This window comes from Erinaceus europaeus, chromosome 9, assembly GCF_950295315.1.
Source record: "Erinaceus europaeus chromosome 9, mEriEur2.1, whole genome shotgun sequence".
Classification (NCBI taxonomy): domain Eukaryota; kingdom Metazoa; phylum Chordata; class Mammalia; order Eulipotyphla; family Erinaceidae; genus Erinaceus; species Erinaceus europaeus.
In genome coordinates this window covers 51,828,468-51,851,052 of record NC_080170.1, presented here as the reverse complement: position 1 = coordinate 51,851,052, position 22,585 = coordinate 51,828,468, and the positions used below count along the sequence as shown (strand labels likewise).

General features: G+C 48.7%; 1 protein-coding gene across 2 annotated transcripts in view; it reads right to left on the bottom strand.

Annotated features, from left to right (window-relative positions):
* FAM78B (family with sequence similarity 78 member B) overlaps nucleotides 1-22,331 on the bottom strand; it is a 49,821-nt gene extending 27,490 nt beyond the window's left edge. For both annotated transcript variants that reach the window (XM_007525185.3, XM_060197892.1), the window contains exon 1: nucleotides 21,507-22,331. In XM_007525185.3, coding sequence (XP_007525247.1) covers nucleotides 21,507-21,769 — 263 coding nt within the window. In that variant the 5' untranslated portion in view covers nucleotides 21,770-22,331. The remainder of the gene's footprint in view (nucleotides 1-21,506) is intronic.
* Between the last annotated feature and the right edge of the window lie 254 nt (nucleotides 22,332-22,585).

Below are 22,585 nucleotides of genomic sequence, written 5' to 3'. Positions count from 1 at the left end.
GCTTTGCCTGTCATGTTTTGGCGGTTCCAGCTCACAATCTACAGAAAAGCGGAATTCCAGAGGCTGACCTTCCTCATGCAGCATTTCATCCCCTGCCATTTCTCCCCCTAGTCACCTACTTTGGACTGAGACTTCTATCGGACTTGATGGTATACCCTTTGGACACTTTAGACAATTTTACAGCAGCTTCCTTCCCTTCACATTGCTGGTTTTTCATAGACTGACCCTGAGTAGTTCATAGACTTTACACACTGTTGCCCTGGGCATTAGATAAAAGGAAAGGGGGAGATGCTGGGAAATTGTGCTGATGCAGTCACATCTGTCATGTTGTTCCCTCAGGCTACTGCTAGTTCCCACGAGAGTTGGGACATTCTCGGAGTGCCTGTTTCACCATGTTGTGCCCTCAGGGCATTGTCTATTTCCCCCGCGATATTTGGAGTGCTTTGGTTACTCCTCCCCCCTCCCATTCTCACGAGAGTTATTATCCTATCCTGAAGTGCTATGGTTACTCCTCCCCCTTCCTATTCTCGCAAAAGCTGCTCCTATAAAAGCCCTTCTTCTTCCGCACCTCACTCTCTTGCCAGCGCTTCACTCCGGTGTTCAGACGCAGGAATGGTTACTGCGTGAGGCGGCCATTTTTGCTACCTCCATGTGGCCCAACCTGTTTCTCTAGCACCCAACTCTGAGGTGCCAGCGCAAATAAAGATTTGTGTTTCCTCTTCGCTCCGGACCCCCTCTCTCTCTTCTCCGTGGCCCACACAAAACGACATGAACCCACTTTCTCTGACCCATCTTGGACAGAGCTAGTAGGAATTATGTTAAGTGAGCTAAGTCAGAAATACAAAGATGAGTATGGGATGATCCCACTCATGAACAGAAGTTGAGAAAGAAGAACAGAAAGGGAAACTCAAAGCAGGATTTTACTGAATTTGGAGTAGGGCACCAAAGTAAAAACCCTGGGTTAAGGGTGAGGGCATATGTTTGGCTTCATGGGGTGTGGGGGGTGGGGGGGTGGGATGGGACACAGTCTTGGTGGTGGGAATGGTGTTTATGTACACTCCTATTAATCTGTAGTCATACAAATCACTATTTAATTAATATGAGAGGGGAAAAATTGATTGAATGTCTCAAGCTTTTTAATGCACAGACCATAGGCTGAGTCTTTGATATGCTGACTCTCTTAAAAGCTTAGACCAGGGAGAACAGAAGCAACTGGTGGCACAGCTATATACAAATAGTATCAATGGACATAAAATATGGTGATGTTGTGTATGATACAGCAACTCCTAACAAAGAGATTTTTCAAAGTTAATCCAACTGCCAAATAATATGATTATAGCAATAACTATTACCTTCTTAAATCCTAAGACAGCAGGAAACTCTCACTTCCTTTATAGAGCCTATATTTCCACAGTCCTGAACCTCTAGAGTAGTGATCACTTTTTTTGCATGCTTCTCTCAATTCATACCAAATGATATCACCTCTGCTGATCCCAAACTAGTCAACACAATGAGTACCACCTTGGTGTGCTTCACTTCAGACTGTGTTCAGAGATGTCAGGCATGGAATGTCAACCCGTCAGCCCCATTACTCGGGTGAGACCTTTCCTTTCATAGGATTCTCTAACTCCATCCCTGGTGGTTCACTTCCCAACAAAGTCTCAAAACCTAATACCTGTTTTTGGAGTGAGTCTTTACACAACTTCAGATAGCATCCTTACTCAGACTTCTTTCTTCTCTGACAATTACTCTGAGGAGCTTGTCATTCTGTTGTCTGGGAACTCCTATCTCCATTCTAGGAGCATTCTTCCTTTAATGATTTGCTTAGGGTTCAGGGAGTAACATACCCAGGAGAGTACACATGTTAACATGCACAAGATCTTAGCTTCAAGCCTCTGGCCCCTACCTACAGGAAGGGAAACTTCATGAGTTGTGGAGCAGTGCTGTACAAGTGTGTCTATCTCCCTCCTGTATGTTTCTGTCTCTAACCCTCTATTAAAAAGGAAATATATGTTTGTTAGCACAGGAGATAAAGAATAGAGAAACAGAACATCACTCTGGCATACACGATGCCAAGGATCAAACTTGGGAGCTCATGCTCTCAATTCTAATGCTCTAGTGCCATCCCCAAGGCCACTCTGGAACATACTTATGTTCTGTGCAATGACTCTCTACTGTGATTTGAGACAGACGCTTTGTGCCCTAATCTTATTTTTGCCACCAAGGTTATTACTGGGGAGTGGTGCAGACACTGAATCCACTGCTACTGATGGCCATTTCCCCCTTTTATTTTATTTGATAAGAAAAGAGAAATTGAGAAGGGAGGGGGGAGATAGTGAAGGAAAAAGACAGACAAGTGCAGACTTACTTCACTGCTTGTGAAGCTTCCCACCTACAGGTGGGGACAGGGGGCTCAAACCCTGGTCCTTGTGCATAGTAACGTATGGGCTCAAAAAAGGTGTGCCACCACCAGCCCTGTGCCCTAATCTCATTTCATCCTCATCCAAGCCCACAAATTTCTGTGATGATTTCATTTGACCAATGAGAGGCTGGGATTCCCTGGTGACAGAGTCCCATTTGAGCTCAGATCTGAGACTCACATTCTCCTCCCTATGTCTCTCCCTTCCTCTCCTAGGTTCAAAGTCAGGAAGTTCTGAGGAGCTCTCTCAGTGGGGTTTCCTTACACTGTTCCAACAATGCTCACTTCCTGGCAGAAGGGGAAATCCTCTACTTTATCCTTTTTGACAAATAAGACCAGACCAGCAGTCTCCCTACCCAACAACTATTTCTCTTGCTCCTTCACTGGCCCTGACACACACATATGAGTGTACACATCCAATTTATGTGCAGATGAATACAACATTTCCACCAGTGAAATCTCAGAGGAATTTTCATCCAATTCCCTCTCTCTATGACTTGAGAAACAAGGCAGGAGGGGTGCACAGATATACTGGGGACAAGCAACTAGCTGGCCATAGCCCAGTGGGGCTCAGGTCTCTTTCCTGAGATAGGGCTGTAGAACCCTCTGGAATCTGCCAAATCATTTTAGAGAACCCTGAAGAAGGAGATTTGAAAATAATATTATTAATAATAATAATAATAGAATTAGACTGATGAAACTGGCTTAACAAAGAGTAGAGCATGAACATTTAAAATATAGACCAGTACATACCCCACCTTTCAGCAAATTCTTGCCTTGAGGGAGAGGGGCCACCAGAGATTGTTGTCAACTCATTTGTAATGTCAACTTATAACATTTAGGAAATGTCCTTCAACTTCCCTTTCAATAGCCCAATTCATATCTGTCATCCGTGACTAAAAAATTGTTCCTGGAATCTATTTCTAATTTCAGCCCATACTGTTTCTTGGAGTAACAGTTTTCACATATTTACTACCTAGGGCATAAGTACTGATTCCTTTTATTTGGCCTGAAACTATCAAGCTCTCGGGCTCTGCTCAGCAGGGCAGGAAGAGAAGCCATTAACATCTTTCACCTGGAGAATTATTTTTAAAGACACTAATTATGTCTACAAGGAAAACAGGTACCTTAGTATGCAAAAACATTAATTAGGCCAATTCTGAGGTCCCTATGAATTCCCTGAGAAGAGTTCAGTCTTCCTGCAGGGATTCACCTTCTCCAGGTGACTTCCATGTAGCACCTACTTCTGCAAGTTCTTTAGACACCTGCATGGACCTGGCTTCTGTGGCTCCAGGAGGGAAATAACAATGGGGGGGGGGCAGGAATACATCACTGAAATAAAATCACAACAGAAAAGTTGCTTTTGCTTTTACTTCTGAGACCAAACTCAGAAAGTCATTCATATCTGAAGGAAGGACATATAGGAGTTTATTAAGGAACTCAAAATCTATCTTGATGAAGAACCAGGATGTGGGATTGGGGAGACAACATAATGGTTATGCAAAAAGCCTTTCATGCTTGAGGCACCAAAATCCCCGGGTTCAATCCCCAGCACCACCATAGTCCAGAGCTGAGTAGTGCTCTGGAAAAAAAGAAAGAAAGAAGAAGAAGAAAAAAAAAAACAGGGTGTACTGCCTGAACTCCCCACCCCCACACACCCCAGCTTAAATTCTTAATGATAATGTGAGCTGGCCCCTATCTGTGTCACTGGGAAGCATGAGGAAGCTGCCTAGCTTTTCTAGTCAACTCCACAGCAGGTGACAGAAAAGTAGAAATTCTCTCTGAAGAGGCAAAGCAAGGGGGCAGAGAGGAGAGGAGAGGAGGAAGACATTACCATGTCTCAGAGAAAGGAATTCCACGTGGAACAATGTCCACTCTGGTCATGAGGTATGGGGTGACCGGCCCCACCAGCACAGACACAGACTCAGCTGACTCACCACTGTGGAGAGGAGGCCAGGGCCCAAGGACCCCTCCTTTACCAGCCCTAGAACTTCCAATCTCAGAGACAGTGCACAGGCTTCTCCCTGAGACCTTTTAGAATCTCTGCGTTTCAAATCCATTTCCCAAAGCTGGGTTTTGATAAATTTAAAAGAGTCCCCCAAGGGGTCCCAGCATTTGCAAGATGGTTTCGAAGGCAGGAAGAAGTGTGGCAAATCTAAGCACGGTCTTTCTATGCCGTTGCTCTGCAGGAGCCATGTCTTCCACCTACATTTCCAGGTGGGATAGACTAAGTACAGTATCCTCATGATACCCTGCTGTGAACTAACCCAGGACACAGAAGATGCAAGAGAACCAGGGGGAGGAACTTGGAAGATTCATCCAGGCAGGGTTCATTCAATTTTACACCAGTGTCTGAATGACAGCATGACTTTCCCCAAGAAGTACCAAGTGCTTTCAAGATAGCATGTTTCTCTTCCCAGAGTCTGGCTAATGGACAGTGGGACCTGTTGGGACAGATTTCTAGCTGTGCACTGTCCTCAAGAGCCCACCAGTGACATGACCACAGGACCTGCATGTCCAGATGCCTTGTGCTTCTGCTCTCATTCCTGCCAACCTTGCAGCCAGTACCACTGCAAATTGTGACCCTGACTTCTCTTCACAGCGGCTTAACTGCATCAAAAGTAATGATCAGAAATAAAGAGGCCCAGAAGCTGACAAGCAAGCAAAGGGGCAGCAGGAAGCTGAGCTGAGTGAGAAGCCCGATGAGCTCCTGGGATATGATATTCTGTGACAAATGAGTCTTGCTATACAAGTTAACATTTAGGGAATATCAAGACAGTGTCTGACACAGAGTAGGTGTCCATGAGTGTATGTTTTATGAGTGACATGGCACCTCACTCTACAGTCTGCATGTGCCTGCTCCCCTCCACTCCTCTGGGCCAGGTCTGCACTGCTCCCCTCTCACTCAAGCTAGCGAGGGAGAGATAGGACCTGAACCCAGATTGCTTCAAGCTCAGGCCATTGTTGTATGCTTACATTGGGTTGTTCTAGATCTCCCCCGCCAAGAAAATTGGATCAGTCCTGCTAATTTCGTGGGCCTGCTTGGCCCCGCCCCAAGGAACCCCGAGAGGGTTCCTGAGTTCCAGAGTAAGAGAGAGTGCTTGTGCCGCCGCGGGGGCAAAGAGGCAGCAGAGTTCTGTTTGGTGATTAGTTTGGTTTAGTTTATGAATTGTTGTTCCTGAATAAAGAAATACAGCTTCCCTGCCCAGCCGTATGTCTCTGGTCGTCTCTGTTACCCGCCCGTGAAGCTAGCCCGGCCAGCTAGAGCCGCCGAATTTTAACAACAAATGGTGCCCAACGTGGGGCACGAACCCATGACCCTGAGATTAAGAGTCTCATGCTCTACCAACTGAGCTAGCCATTACTTGTTCTAATGACCAGCAGTCAAGTATGTTGCAGGATGAACTGCTGGGAAGAGAATGTGCTACTGAGTCTCCTGTGTTGACTGATTTTCAGGAGGGGCTGCTGGCTCCCCAGAATTGGTAGAGGGTGGGGCTACTCCACAGGTTGGTGCACTGTCTGCCTGGGTACACAAGGGGTAAAAAGGACCCAAGACATCAGCTCTTGCCACTTTTTCTTTCAGTGGACTACTGATTTATTCTATAGATGACACAATTCAGAAAAGGGCCACCCCTTGACACAGCAGAGCTAAGATCCAAGGCAAGAGCCTTCTGACTCCAGGCTCCTGGCTCTCCCAGTCTAGCAGGTATGCTGGTCCCTAAAGCAGTTTAGGCTCTGTAGGTAACTGACTCGAGGATCAGCAGAGGAGAGACCACCATTGCTGTTATTCTCACAGAGTGATCATCAGCAATCCAGTGAAATGCAGAATCCCACATTGTGAAGCTCCCAGGCCTATTCTAGGGACAGCATCACGGTGATTCCAGTAGGTGGGAAACATCGAGAGGCACAGCTGCCCTACAATGCAGTGCAGCATTATGGGAAATGGGGCACTTGGAGCCCCAGTCTCCCTTCACTGACTCTGAACATGCAGGAGCTTGGAAAGGCTCAGCGGGGAGGTTGGAGGGAAGCAGAAGCAGAGCAGGCCTATATGAGAGAGTGGGGGGGAGGGCAGGTGGTTCTTTCTCCCATCCTGCCATCACTCTCCATGGTGGATTCCCACCCAGAAGAGGATCATGAGCTATGTTATTGGAACCAGGGTTCTATCACCTCCTAGGAAAGGGCATGAGGGCTGGGAGATAGCTTTCCCATTAAAGCACACATTTTCCATGCCCAAGACCCTGGGTGTGAGCCCCAGCACTACACAGGAACAACACTGAAGCACCGGGATGATTTTATGAACAACGGAATAATATTGTAGTATCTCTCTCTCCCTCTTCATGTCTCTCCCTCTAAAAGAAAGCAAGGAATAAAAGATAGAGGGAAGGAAGAAAGGAAGAAAGAAAGAGGAAGAAAACTGAGCCCTGGAAGTCATTTGTTAGTATTACACATACATGAGGCTCTTAGTTCATTCCCTGGCATCATAAAAAAAAAAATCCTGTACCCAAATCAGTGGATTCCCAACAGGGAGAAAAATCTATGAGGGGCATAAGGGGGTAGCACAGCAGGTTAAGCACAGGTGGTGCAAAGTGCAAGGACCAGCGTAAGGATCCCAGTTCAAGGCCCCAGCTCCCCACCTACTGGGGAGTCACTTCAAAGGCAGTGAAGCAGGTCTGCAGGTTTCTGTCTTTCTCTCCCTCTCTCTGTCTTCCCCTCCTCTCTCCATTTTTCTCTGTCTTATCCAACAACAACGACATCAATAACAACAACAATAAGAAAAACAACAAGGGCAACAAAAGGAAATAAATATTAAAAAAAATGTATTTACTTATAAAAAAAAAAAAAAAGATCTGTAGGGAGTCAGGCAGTAGCGCAGTGGGTTAAGCGTGCACATGGCACAAAGAATAAGGACCGGCTTAAGGATCCCAGTTCCAGCCTCCGGCTCCCTATCTGCAGGGGAGTCACTTCACAAGCGATGAAGCAGGTCTGCAGGTATCTGTCTTTCTCTCCCCCTCTCTGTCTTCCCCTCCTCTCTCAATTTCTCTCTGTACTATCCAACAACGATGACATCAATAACTACAACAATAAAACAATAAGGGCAATAAAAGGGAATAAATAAAAGGTATAATTAAAAAATATTTTAAAAAAAAGATCTGTGGGTATCTACAACATGATTTAGAAAATGAATATCCAAATCAAAATTGCCTAACATCTTTTTTTAAAGCTTTTTATAAAAATTTACTTCCATTTATTTTTAATTTTTACCAGAGCACTGTTCAGCTCTGGCTTATGGTGGTGCAGGGGACTGAACCTGGGACTTTGGGGCCTCAGGCATGAGAGTCTGTTTGCATCTCCATTATGCTATCTCCCCTCCACCCACCTAGCATCTTTCAAATGTGTGCATGTGTGCCTTCATGTGTGCAAGGGGGAGGGATAATTTCACAGACCAATACACTTCAGCATTTGGAAGACAGCATGGAGCTGTGAGTAAGGATGGGCCTAGGGGGTGGGTCTGATCCTCTGAATGAATGATCTTTATGTGGGTGTCACAGGAACGAAATCAACAGATGGCCACGGATTTGTAGGAAATGAAAAGACAGATTTAAATCCGGGACCACAGGAAGTATCAACTGCTTCCATTCAAGGGAGTCAGATGCATGTTCAGTATTTCCCAAAGGAGGTGCTCTATCCCACAAGGTGGGAGGAAGAGGGGAGAGGAGCTATGGGGTGAGAGGAGAAAGGGCTCCTGAAAGGCAGGCAGTTGGGGGCTGCCTCCCTGGGAACAAAATGGAAAGCTACTCACCTTGAGAGAAAAGTTGCTCCCAGATGGATCTTTGGCTGCTGCCCCAGAGGGGTTGCCACCCACTGCCCTTTGCTGGAAAGGCTGGTGACATCAGGGGCAAACCTCACCTTCGTCATCCAGATTTTGTGATGTCTAAGACCCCAGGCTTTCTCCTTTCTCCTTCTTCTCCTTCTTCTCCTTCTCCTCCTTCCTCTTCCTTTTCCTCTTCCTCTCCCTCTCCCTCTCCCTCTCCTTCTTCTACTCCTGCTTCTCCTCCTTCTCCCTTCTTTCTTCTTTCTTCCTTCTTCTCCTTCTTCTTTCTTCCTTCTTTTCCTCCCTCTCCTTCTCCTTCTCCTCCACCTCCTTCTTCCTTATTTTTATGTGATCACAGGGGCTTCGGGATGCATTGGATCGACCTTCTCATGGTGCATCCCGTGAGTACCCATTAATTGGGGAAACTGACGATCCTTCCTAGCCGACTGAATCCACATGGATCCCAGTCACTTTCAAAGCCAGCAATAAGCAGACATCAGGCTCAACCTGACGCTGTTGACTGGCTACGGAAGAAGGGCAAACACTAGAAGAAGAACAGGGGCTTCACTGCTCCAGGCCAACTTTTTCAGGCAGAGACAGAGAGACAGAGGAAGAGAGGGACAGATACTATAGTCACAGCACCGAAGCTTCCTTCAGTGCAATGGGAACTGGGTTCAAAGTTTGATTCTGTATATGACAAAGTAAGTGCACTATCCAGATGAGTTAACTGTCCTTCCCCCCCACACACACACCTGGACTATGTATTTAGGGTTTTGCTTGGGTCACTTTTTCTATGTCTGCATTAAATTTATAGATTATTGGGTCCACTGATGCTCAAACTCAGAGCCCAAGAGGTTGCCTAGAGGTAGAAATGAACAAATATCATGGAACGAGTTTCAGGGATGTCTCCACAGACTTCTCAATGCAAAAGACACACCCCTGGCCTTAGTCTCCTGCCATTAGTGTCTTTCCAACCCTGACACCCACTCAGGTGGCACTGCAGGTGAAGAAAGGCTAAGCTGGTGAGCTGAGGACATCAACAACCTGAATATTCAATGGTCTGCTCTTCAGAGCATTTTTGGCTGGCAGAGCAATCCTGAAATGCCTATGGAGCACATGCAGCCCTGTCAAAGAGATTGCACTCCTGCCATTGGCGGCTGCTCAAGTCAGGTGCTGCTTCCAGCTCCCACCTGGAATCTGAGGTAGATTTCTCTCTTTTAGGTGAATCAGTGAGGTACTCATGGTGCTAAGAAACATAGGTCAGGTGTCTTTTGAACCTGATATTAAGTTATGGTTTTAAAAAATCATATGTTTTCACAAGTTGTGTGGTCTTCCCAAAGTCTCAGTCTCCACCTTTAAGAGATGGAGACAATGGGAACTTATTTTTTTTAAACTTTCTTTTAAAATTGTCCTTATCTATTTATTGGATAGAAATAGCCAGAAATCAAGAGGGGAGGGTGCAATAGAGAGGAAGAAAGATAAGGGACACCTGCAGCCCTGCTTCACCATTCACAAAGCTTTTCCTTTGTAGGTGGGGAGCGAGGACTCAAACCCAGGTCCTTGTACACTATAACATATGCGCTCAACCAAGTGTGCCACCACCCAGCCCCAAGATAATAGGAATTTAAATGAGCATTAAATGAGAGGCTACATGTGTAAGTCCTGGTGTCTGATGTTTTCCTCCTGCTTATTAGGTGATCAGCTAGTGAATCAGTGATGGATTTGGGTTTAGAACGACCTTCTCTGACAGTGAAGCACTTAGCATGCAGCCACAATCCTGGAGGGACCTTATCTAACCAGCATCAGGGAGGGACAAAACCGACTGCCTCTCCCTTTCCCTCTTTTGACCATTAGGCAAGACAGTCCTGTAGACTCTCTGTAATGCATTTCTCTGAGAAATGGTAAGCTTTCATAAAAATGCACTGAATTGAACCAGTGTAAAGGACACAGACCAATATGTGTGTGTGTATGAATATGAATCTGTATATGTATATATGTGTGCAATTTTTTTTTTACACCAGAACAATGCTCAGTGCTCAGGCTTATGGTGGTGTAGGGGATTGAACCTGGGATCCTGTGGCCTCAGGCACGAAAATCTATTTTGCATAACCACTGTGCTATCCCCCTCCTCCCACATACAAGTTTTAGAATAGACTAACTCCTTTGGGGACCTCTTCTGGTCTGCCACTGAGCTTTGAAATATGACCACCACCTCTCCTTACATCTATTTTTCCTTCCTTCCTTCCTTCTTTCCTTCATTCCTTCCTAATTAAACTTCTTTTCCTTTTAGTTTGGTGCAGGGGAAGAACCCAGGGACTCACAAATATGCAATATCACTGAGCAGCCTCCCTATTATTTTAGAGAGAGGAAAGGACAGTCACACAAAAAAAGGAGAGACAAAACAGCACAGCTCCACCATCCATGGAGCTCCCCAAGTGTTATACATGGTTCTCCCATGTGGTGCAAGGGCTCAAATCCAAGAACTGACATAGTTAAGTGTATGTTCTACCAGGTGCCCTTTCTCCCAGCTTACCATCTTTTACTTCTTTATATGAGAGAGAGACCAGAGCACCACTCTGGCTTATGCAGTGCCAGGGACTGAACCTGGGACGTTGTGCATACAAGTCCTGCACTCTGCTTCTGAGTCACCTCCCCTAACTCTCCATCTATTGTGTGTTTATTTTTTCAACCTGAGATGTGCTTCCCCCAGTTTTATAGGGACAATATTAATACCCACTTCTGAGTGTCCAGGGAATGAAGCTAAAGAAACACACAGGGAAGTATTTGTGCTAAAGTTCAAGCCTGGCTTTTTGCTATTGAATTCTAGCTCTAAGTGGCCCCAAATGTCCTTGATCTCTCTAGTAGTAATTGTTCTTCCCCAGACCCACAGTCTGGTTGTTCCTCTAAGAAATAGTCTCTTTCAGGGGGTCGGGTGGTAGCGCAGCGGGTTAAGCACCCATGGCGCGAAGCACAAGGACCTCCGTAAGGGTCCTGGTTTGAGTCCTCAGCTCCCCACCTGCAGGGGAGTCGCTTCACAGGCAGTGAAGCAGGTCTGCAGGTGTCTATCTTTTCTCCCCCTCTCTGTCCTCCCCTCCTCTCTCCATTTCTCTCTATCCTATCCAACAATGACAACATCATCATCATCAACAACAATAACTACAACAATAATAATAAAAAAACATGGGCAGGCAGAGGGTAGATAGCATTATGGCTATGCAAACAGACTCTCATGCCTGAGGCTCCAAAGTCCCAGGTTCAGTCCCCTGCACTACCATAAGCCAGAGCTGAATAGTGCTCTGGTTAAAAAAAAAAAACAACAAAAAAACAACACATGGGCAACAAAAGGAAAAAATAAAATAAAAATAAATAAAATAAAATAAAATAAAATAAAATAATTAAAAAAAAAGAAGTAGCCCCTTTCTTTCATTTTTGCTTCCTTTCTTTCTGCAGTGTTATCACTGGGGCTTGGTGCCAGCACTACAAATCCTCTACTTCCCATGGCTATTTTTTCTTTTCCATTTCCCCTTTCTATTTTTATTATTAGATAGGACAGAGAGAAATTGAGAGGAGGATACAGAGAGGGAAAGAGGAAGACAGATGCCTGCAGGCCTGCTTCACTGTTCCTAAATCTTCACTCCTGCAGGTGAAGAGCAGAGGTTCAAACCCAGGTTCTTGCTCATGGTAATGTGTGTGTTCATTTGGATCCACCACTACCAAGCCCCCAACACTTCCTTTATAAAGATGGTCAAGGATATCTGGATACTCCCCCCATCGCCACAGGACAGAAGTAGAGGCCCAGGCAGGTCAGAAGGTGGAGAAGGGGATGAACTCAGGGGCTCACAGGGTGAATGACAGCTAGTTCTTTGGGTGGCCAGTCCAGCGGGGTGAGCCCCAAAATAGGAGACTATGGACATGGGACCAGGAGAAGGCAGCGTACTAAGGCTCAGCAGCCTGAAAAACCAACTGACATCAGCCTGGGAGGTAGTGCAGTGGCTGAAACACTGGGCCTAATAGCATCGGGTCCCAAGTTTTTTTTTTTTTAATTTGTATTTTATTGATTTAGTAATGATCAACAAGTCCATCTGCATCCCATTGCCTCCACTGGAAGCTTTCCTATTGTTTGGCCCTCTGGGAGCATGGACTTAGGATCATTATGAAATGCAGAAGGTGGAAGGTCTGGCTTCTGTAATTGTTTCTCCGCTGGACATGGGCATTGGCAGGTTGATCCATACTCCCAGCCTGTCTCTCTCTTTCCCTAGTGGGGCAGGGCTCTGGAGAGGTGAGGTTCCAGGACACACTGGTGAGGCCATCTGTCCAGGAAAGTCAGGTTGGCATCGTGGTACAGGGATACAGAGGTTACAGGGACTCCTGTGCTGAATATGGACCCCAGATCAGATCGATGGGGTTTACAGTTAATGGTATTTATACACTCTTTCCATATTTGGGAACTACTCTCTTCCTGGATTCAGCTTTCTAGTCCTATTTCCAACTCTGACGCCATTTCCCCAAACAATACCTTTACCTCACATGCATTATAGCTGTTGGGCTCAGGCAAAATTAGTAAAGTCATGGAACCTTTGGAATATACTTAAAATAGACTTCCTAACTTTTTCCAAAATGGAGACCCCAAATCTCATCTGCTATATTCTTTTTTTAAATTTTTAAAAATATTTATTTATTCCCTTTTGTTGCCCTTGTTGTAGTCATTACTGTTGTTGTCATTGTTGGATAGAACAGAGAAAAATGGAGAGAGGATGGGAAGACAGAGAGGAGGAGAGGAAGACAGACACTTGCAGACTTGCTTCACTGGCTGTAAAGCGACTTCCCTGCAGGTGGGGAGCTGGGGGCTTGAACCGGGATCCTTCCGCCAGTCCTTGCACTTTGCTCCACCTGCACTTAACCCGCTTTGCTACAGCCTGACTCCCCGCTATATTCTTACCTTTAAGTTCCTGATTATTAAACAATTCGTTCTCTTTTTTAAAATTTTTTTAAATTTTCCCTTTTGTTGCCTTGTTGTTTTTTTATTGTTGTAGTTATTATTGTTGTTGTTATTAATGTCATTATTGTTGGATAGGACAGAGAGAAATGGAGAGAGGAGGGGAGGACAGAGAGGGGGAGAGAAAGATAAGACACCTGCACACCTGCTTCACCACCTGTGAAGCGACCCCACTGCAGGTGGGGAGCTGGGGGCTTGAACCGGGATCCTTACACGGGTCCTTGCGCTTTGGGCCACCTGCGCTTAACCCACTGCGCTACAGCCCGACTCCCCAACTTGTTCTGTTTTATATCTTCCTTTTTTTTTTTTTTTTTCTCTGCCTCCATGGTTATTGCTGGGGCTCAATGCCTGCACTATGAATCCACTGCCCCTGGAGGCTATTTTCTCCACTTTGTTGACCTTGTTGTTATTGTTATTGTTATTGTTGTTATTGCTATTGTTGTTGGATAGGACAGAGAAAAATCAAGAAATGAGGGGAAGACAGAGAGGAAAAGATAGACACCCGCGGACCTGCTTAACTGCCTGTGAAGAGACGCCCCTGCATGTAAGGAGCCAGGGGCTTGACCAAGGATCCTTGAGTGGGTCCTTGTGTTTTGCACTGTGTGCACTTAACCTGCTGTGCTACTGCCCAGCCCTCTCTGATTTATATCTTAATGCTTTCAGACACCAAGTGGCAGATGTTACAGTGAGGTCTCAAGTTCAATTCCTGGCAACACAATGTACTAGAGTGATGCTCTGAAGATATCTCTCTCTCTCTCTCTCTCCCAATAAATCAATCTAAAAATCAAAGCAAACAAACAAATAGTTGAGAAGAGCAGAGGGCAGAAACCAGGTAAGGAGGTAAGGAAACTGCTCTGAAGACAGTGTGAGTGGTGGTAGAGAGGATATCATGGTCAAGGGGCACTACAAATACTGCAGAGCTGCAGGGCTGGGGATGAGGCTAAGATCAGTAGGGGAATGCCAAGAACCCCACAGGGCCAGGAGACCTGAGGTATCTCCTCCAAGGAGGAGGGGTCAAGGCTGAAGCAAGTAAACCAGCTGATGCAATGAACTGGATCCTAGCACCTTCCTTCCTCTCAAGTCAACCAAAGGGGACAGACTTCTGGGGGAGAAGGGGGATCCCTTCTGTAATTCTTCAGATCTCACCAGGGCAAAGCACAGGCAGAGTAGCAGACACAGCCCAATCTGGTCATATCCCCCAAGTTAACAGAAAACAAAAGGGAAACAGGGAAGGAAACCTTATGCACAGTCACAAGAGAAACAGAGTTGGGGGCCAGGGGGCATCTCTAGACTCTCTCCCATCTGTTCCTTACCACAGAAGCCACACAGCTGAGCCTTGCGGGGGGCAGAGGGTAGCCCCAATATCTGTCATCTCTGACATCTCTTGGATCCTGTCTCCCTTGGGGTTGCCAGGAAACCCTTGCCTGTGAAGGGTTCCAGGCTGGGTCAGGGTGCTGAGGGTGGGAAGAAGGGATCCCCATGTGCTCCCTCCCACAGATGGCCAGCCATCTGCGATGGGAAATGCCATACCCTCTCCTCCCCCTGCTGATCATGCTGATGCACTGACACACCAGGAAGAAGCTGGGCTCTGCTAGACAGTACTGCAGATGGTCTCTAGGCTACCTCTGAACTCCTCCTCTGCCCTGGCAGCCCATTATACTGCTCCCTGGGCTACTGGCTGCCCTGCTGGGATGCCAGTTATGTAGCCAGAGGGAGGACAAGCATCTCTGCCTGGAGACCTGCACAGGGCTGGGAAGAGACAGGCCAATGTTTTACAGACTAGGAGACTCTCAGCCATGGCTCTCCATCATGAGCCTGGTGGTAGATGGTCCTGGGTTTGAGTGCTGGTTCTGCCACGCCCACTGAGGGTAGTGCCCTTCTGTGTCCTCAGAGCTCCCATATATGAAAAAGCAGCTGGGCTGTGGGTTCTCCTCCCCAAACCCTGCAGAGCAAGGAGGCGCTACAGCCCACCTGCCTGCATGTTACAGGCGTTTCTCTGCTCTTTAATCTAGGCTCCCTGGAGAGGAAGGCTGGCAGAAGTGACTGTGATGTCACCGGAAGGGTACGGAGTGCTGGCAGGGTGCTGGCAGGTCCCCTGTGTCTGATGCTAAGGCTCTCATTAGCACCAAGGAGGCTGTTTCCAACATAGAAATGCTCTGTTCCTGGGTCTCCTGGGTAATCTCCTGGACCGACCCATTGATTGTCTCATTCATTCTTTCATCTATCCATCCATCCATCAATGGCACAGGAACATTGCTTCCTAAAGCTGGCTCTGTCACTTATGGGCCACAACACAAGTGAGTTATTCAGCCCTGGCAGGAATGGCACCCACGTCACAGTGCCTAAGGAGTCTATCTAACAGCATGAATGGTAACAAAGGGTTGCTATGATTGCCAAGCCAGGACAGATGGAAGCACATATATCCAAGGAAAGACCGACACCTCAGCTACCTGAGCTGGTGGGACCACACAGGTCTGTAGGATCAAGACAGAGGACAGCTGCAGTTTAACCACTCACAGGATGGGTGGCCCAGGCACATCCCCTGACCTACCTGGTCTCAGTTTCCTCCCCAGTAAGATAGGTATCTGACAGCATTTTGCTTGAAGTTTGGGGAGGGCGGGGGGAAGTCTCAGATTAGAACTCTGGACACAGAAGGGGGTAGGGTTGAGAGATGGCTACCCAATACAGTATACATACTGCTGTGCATGAAGCCTTGGGTTCAAGTCACTGGTACCCCATGGGAGTATCATAGACAATCCCATGGGAGCTTCATAGATGGTGGAGCAGTGGCTGTAGTATCTTTCCTTTCTTTGTCTCTCTCCTTTCCCTCTTTCTCAAAAATCAAACCTAGAAAACTTTGGCTGGGGAGTCTTCTCAGCAGTATGCTGTAGTCAGGGCCCTGAGATCATTCCATGGCATGAAAGATCAGAAGTGGGGGACAGCACCCCCAGATCCTGCATTGCCCCCAACCCTGCCAGTCTCCTTTCTTTAGCTGGAACATGAAGCATCTGAAACTCTGTGCCTCCTACCTGGGGAAGACCCACAGCTCTCTGCTCACCTGTCTCTATGTCCAGTGTCCCAGGGGACAGACACAAGCCCTCGTCAGAGCCTGCTTACTCTCCTCTTTCCTCTCCTAACCACCGGTCTCCTCCCCCAAACCCCAACTCTGAAAGGCACTCCATCCATCTCCTGAGCTTAACGCTTTGCTGATAAAACCAGCTAATCCTTGGCTGCTCCTCCCCAGGCAGAGACAAGGAAGATTAGAGGGAAGGGTCACCCCTCAAGGACACCAAGGACCTGAGAAGAGAACTGGATCCCTCTCTGCCTGTTGGTGCTCTAGGCTGGGGTCTCTGATGTTTCTGAGAAGAAGCACTGTGCTGACCACAGTCCACTAATGGGGGTATCACTGGAATGGGGGTCCAGGTGTTGGCTCAGGTAGAAAGCTCCCTGGGCAGATGACTGGGCTGGGCCTCAAGAGCCTGAAGGAGGCCTCTTTCCACCTCAAGGTCTCTGTATGCAGGTGGCAGCTGAGATGGGGAGAGGGGAGACAGAAGAAGGAACTAGAAAAGAACAGGCAGGAAGAGTATTCCAGACAGAAAGCAGTAGCATGGTAAAAGTGCAGTCCTGTGAAGAATTGGGAAAGGCCAGCAAGACTGAAAATCAGAAGTTCAGAGAGTGAGGATGTACCTTCAGAAGTTATATAAAAGACTGGCTCAGGAATGTGACAGCAGTTATCACTTTTAAAGTCACAATGGTCTGGCTGTGGTGTGGGCAGGAATGGAGGTGATACTATGGTTACCAAGCCTCTGATGGAGCAGGTGACCAGGGATGACAGCAGGTACCAAGACATAGGAGCGGTGACCAAGTCACAGGTTTACCTCAGCGATGGATCAGCAGGCATTGTGAATGGTGTGGGTTTGTGAATGACAGCTTGATGTACCAGCTGAGCAACTCAGGGTTGCAGAAGGCATTTACTAAGATGGCAGTGAGCAGCCAGTCATGGTGCAGTTCTGGTTTGATACATGCAGCTTGAGATGTCTTTCAAATAGCCAAATGGATCTATCTATCTATCTATCTATCTATCTATCTTTTAGGTGGCTGCATGTGACCAAGAGTATCTACTGCTTTGGGGATCCATGAAATTACCCAGGGAGAACAAAGAATCAGAAATGGCATAGGCAATGTATTTTGAGGTAAGATAGTTGATTACGGGTGTACTAGCTGCAGGGACCATGAACATGGAGAGACAAAAATAATTCATGACAGAAGAAGCAGTAAACTACATGGAACATTGCAGAAAAAGGAACATGTCTCTCAAAAGTGTCTACTCGACTTGGGAATATGGAAACCACAAGTGCACAGGGTGACATCAGTTTTGGAGTAGGCAGAAGCCACTGTGGATGGAGCCAAACAGGCAACAAAGGTGGAGAGAATGATTGAGTCACACCCTCAGAGATGGTAGTAGTGCTGGAAGAGGGAGGGAGAGATAGGAGGAGGTTCCATGTAGGCCAAGGCTCTCCAGAGTGACTGTAGGGATAAATTTTAAGCCCTCTGCTCTGGGTGGCCACAGTGCCCCATACAGTCCTGGATTATGTCCAGAAGACAAAGTACATGGTGAAAGAGAAGTATTCACTGCTATTGTGACCTCTGCCCTGACCTTGGCTACACACATCCTTATTCTCAGCACAGAAGCCCATCTCTATTCACACTACGCTCAGAGTATTGATTTTAGTATCCAGAACTGTCCCATCATAAAGGACTTGTGACTTAACACCTTGCACAACCAAGAAGTCTGTAGCCGGTATGAAAAGCCTCCTCTTTTGGTCTGGTTGAGAATATGAGAGTTCAACCTGAGCTTTCCAGACCTCATACCTGAGGCCCAGCCAGCAGACCCCAGTCTCTCTCACTACTTCTCCATGCCAGTCTACTCTCACCTCCAGGGAAGACCTTCTGTCTTCTTATCAGCACTTCTTACATAAGTGCTGGTTTTCCTTCTCAAAGTAGTCCCTCACCATTTTCAACTGAATCCTATTCATTTCTAGGGCTCAGTTTAGTCTCCTTATTCCTCTGTACACCCTGCCCAATCCCCATGACTCTCTGATATTCCTCCCACCTTGCTGGGGGGGGGGGGGGGGACTAGCTCCCACTACCCATGTCCCTACCTCCTATATCTAGGGCCAGTGGAGCTACTTGCTTGTTCTTTTGTTTCTCTTGCTGGTACCTGAACACCCAAGGCTTGTGGTAAACTGTTGCTTATTGATAATTTAGTTGAGAAAAGCCAGCGGTTCTTCCTCCCCAAAGGATGAAAATATACAATGTTTCATCAAGACCAAATGAAAGACAATTGGTAGCCAATAATCCACCAAGTCATTTTTCCCACTTTGTTGCCCTTGTTGTTGTTACTGTTATTGTTGCCATTGCTGTTGTTGTTGTTGGGTAGGACAGAGAGAACTCAAGAAAGGAGGGGAAGACAGAGAGGGGGAGAGAAAGAAGTAACCCCCTCCCCCTGCAGGTAGAAAGCCAGGGGCTCAAACTGGGATCCTTAGGCTTTGTACTATGTGTGCTTAACCTGCTGTGCTACCGCCCGGCCCCCCCCCCCCCCCAGTCTAGTTTTTATAGCACTGTGTGGGGCAACTCCAAGTAACTGGAGTTCAAGTTCAAATTCAGTTCTGGAAATTTTGATCAACTAATTTAAATGCACTGTCAGAAGCCTATCTACTTCTTCTTGGAAAAATGGAAAACTGAAAACTACCAAAGTTCCTATTTTCTTTTAAGCTTTGTACACAAAGGTTTCTTCCCATTTGAATTAGTGAATTCCCTTAGACGTAGTACCTTTTAGTCTGTTGAAAAGGCAGCTCTTGCACCTACACCCTTTCCCAATCTCACCCTACATAACAGGGGCACAGCACAGCCTGCAGAGATTTTTCCATGCAAAAATCCCAACTGAGGGACCCCAGCTACTCTCACTCAGTAGGCACTCCTATGATAAAGTTAACCCTGGCAAAGTTCCCAAGGCATAAGCATATTGTGGAAATTGATTCAATCAAATCCCAGCACCAAAGTGGCCTTTAAACACACAACAATTACTGTAACCATGAAGAGACAGATAGACTATAGACACGTCTAAATAATACACTTCAAAATTTCTTGAAGGCTATTTTTGCTCCCTTGATTCAACCATATGAAAACCAAGAGTCTTAAAATACTGAAAGTGGCAGTTGAAAGGTGAAACATCTCTCTAACACATTCTTTGCTCACCATCCCCCACCCTCATCCCACCACCGCCAAATCCCAAAAAGTTAAGAGTTCAGCTAGGAAGGGTCACTCAGAGTCAGTATCCACTCATGTGGGCTGTGATGTACACACACCATCTATGGATCTGCTTTTCAGGGGCAGAACATATTTCCTTGGGTGGAAGGAACTGTCCTGTTTGTTCTTGCTTTGCTTATTTACAGTGGACAATAGGCCACAGAGAGTCTTGCTGGGGCATCTAGGGGCAACTGAGTTTCTCTGCCCAGTCTCTCCTGCTCTCCTCTGCAGGGATGGGGCACAGACTTCAATCACTGCCCCTCAGCAGGGCTGCACACTGCCATCAGGGCCAGTCTGGGGAGACAAAAGGAAGGGTGCCTTTGCTTAGTCCGAGGCTTTCTCTGACTTGGCTGGAAATAATGAGTTTCTAAACATATGGCTTTAAAGAACCCATGTGTTGGGATATAATCATTCTGTTGAGGGTGTGTCTGTTTTTAAATGGCATGATTCACCCAAAATAATAGGTCCCCATCTCTCACACCCAGCTGCCTTCCAGAAGGACCAGGGTAGCATGCAGAGGCACAGAGCAGAGGGCCCTTGCCAGCCAGTCTCCCCCAGATGCCAGGAGTTGCACCGTGGAGCTTTTGTGCTTAAAAAGTTCAAACTCTTTGGGGCTGGGGAAAGAAACAAAAAGACTTGTCAAAACTCCTTTTAGCACCCATGACTGGTGCTAACTTACATGTTCTCAGAGTGCAATAGAAAACCTGCAAATTGCTGCTAAAAAGACGGTTTGACCTTTTAAAATGAAAACTCCTCCACCCCGTATCCATATTCAATAGATGAACCTTAGGTGCGCTAGAGTTTTTGATCATGAAATAAATATAATCGGCTTTTCCAGAAAAGGGGTTCCCTATGGTTGTGCCAGCTAATTAGGGGGACCCAGCCCTCCATTGTGACAGCAGGTAGGATGCAGGCCCCAAGCCTCTTAGTCACTGCAGTTTGCTCAGTCTCCTTCTGAAAGGAATCTGGCAGGAGCTAGACCAGAAGGGGAAAAAAAAACCAAAAAAAACTCCACCCCACCACCCCACCCCCACCCCACCCCCTGGGTTGCAGCTTCACTGTTTGCCCTATAGTTGGAGAGTGGCCTTGAGGTCTGGGCTCACCCCTCCCTGCCATCCCCCCACCGCCCCTCCACCGCCCCCCCACCAGGCGCGCTGCTGAACCAAGTTGGAGAGCTCCCACTTCCCTTTCAGCTCCACAATTTGTAAAGTTAGGTGCCAGTGGAGACCCCAGAGGGACAAGACAACTGTGCTTTTCTCCAGCAAAAGAAACAACGTGCTGTGCCGGACTCTGGTTGCTAACACAAGGCCAACAGCCCTGCCCTTCTGCTGGGTTGGGATGCTCAGTGCCTTTCACTTCCCAGCTCCACGAAACCATCCAGAGGGCGCTGGCCAGACAGGCGGGGAGGTGGCTCTAGATGGAGATGGCTCCAAGCTTCTGGCCTCGGGGACAAGGGTTCAGACTTCACATTCTCAGGACCAAGGGCAGAAACTACCAAGTTCCCCTCGGACACCTGGGAGTCCCCTCCCTCTAAACCGGCTCAGGCTTCTTCAGGGGCCATGACACAGCCCATGTGGCCCCAGCACTCCACTCCACTCTTCTCTCTACAGGTCCCCTCAAACTCTTACAGTGGAGCCTCACACATCACAGACCGCGCCCCAAAACTCCCAAGGCTCTCTGCTACCGCCAGTCTCCCCAGCCCTTCTGGGCAAGATCTGCCCACCTAGCTAGTCCTCAGCGCGTATCTGGAGAGTCAGAAGCAACCCCGAAGAAAAGGCTGGGCGAGGAGCCTCTACACCCGCCCTGTCACTGAAACAAAAGCGCAGGGAGGAGGGAGGTGGAAGGGGAGGCGGGAGGCAGGTTTCCAAAGAAGATAGAGACGGCGGTATGAGGGGGCCAGAGAGCAGGGTCAGGGTAGGGAGGAGAGCCGACCCGGGACCCCGCTCCGGTGCGCGCCACCGCTCGCTTACATGCCCAGGTCGCTGTAGGTGTTGAAGAACTCCATCTGGTTGCAAGCCTGGATCCAGCCCACCACCCAGGTCTCGTGGCGGGGGATGGGGGGCATGACCACGCGGGCCGAGGCTTTGAAGTAGGGTGTCTTGTAGCGCAGGACGATGGGCGAGGTCTCCTCTATGCGCGTGGGGCACGGGTCGATGGTGGCGCACACATCGTACACCACAATGTTCTCGCGCCGGATCCGCGCCTTGCAGGTGATGCTCTGGATGCAGCCCATGCTGGCGCGGCTGGGGGCTGCGCGGGGGCACTCTGCACGCCCGCCCGGCCACGCGCGCCCCGCTCCGGGGACCGCTCAGCTCGCACCCGGGAGCCGCCAGCCGCCGGGCATCCTCCCGGGAAGCCCCCTCCTCTCGCTGCCGCGCCGCGCGGGGTCCCCGCTGCCCGGCCACCCGCGAGCCCCCGCCCACGCCCGCCCCCTCTCCCCGCGGGGCGCGCCGAGCCTGCACTCCTAGGCGGCAGCGGGCGGGGAGGGGAGCGGCGCCGCGCCGAGGGCTGCCCACCCCGGGACGGAGCCCCCCGCCCCTCGCCGGAGAGGCGGCGGCATGGAGCCGGGGGCGCGCGGCGGCGGCGGCGCCCGGGCCCGGCGCCTCTGCGGCGACAGCGGCCGCTGCATGCACCTCTGTCCCGCGCTGCCCCCCGCGCCGCGCCCGGCCCCGCCCCGCCCCGCAGCGGGCCCACAGGCCGCCTCGGCCCGGCCGCGGGGCGGGGGGCACCGGCCCTGACAGCAGGGCCGCACACGCCGGGCAGCCGGACCAGATGCGCGCGGAGACTGGGTGCTCGCCACGAGTTTTGTCCCTCTCCGGCTGCCGTTGGGGGGGGGGGGGCTGTTTAAAGAGCCGCGGGCGGGCGGGCGCCGGGGTGGGGCCTGGCACGTGGGCCGGCGGGCGGGGTTGCGGCGCCCTGGTGTGCGCGCAAAGAGCGGGTCCGGTCCGGCCAGGGAGGGCGCGGTGCGGTCAGGAGACTGGGGAGTTGGGGGGAAGGAGCAATCTCACAGGAGACGTTTGGGGAGCGGCCGCAGCCCAGACCGGTCCGT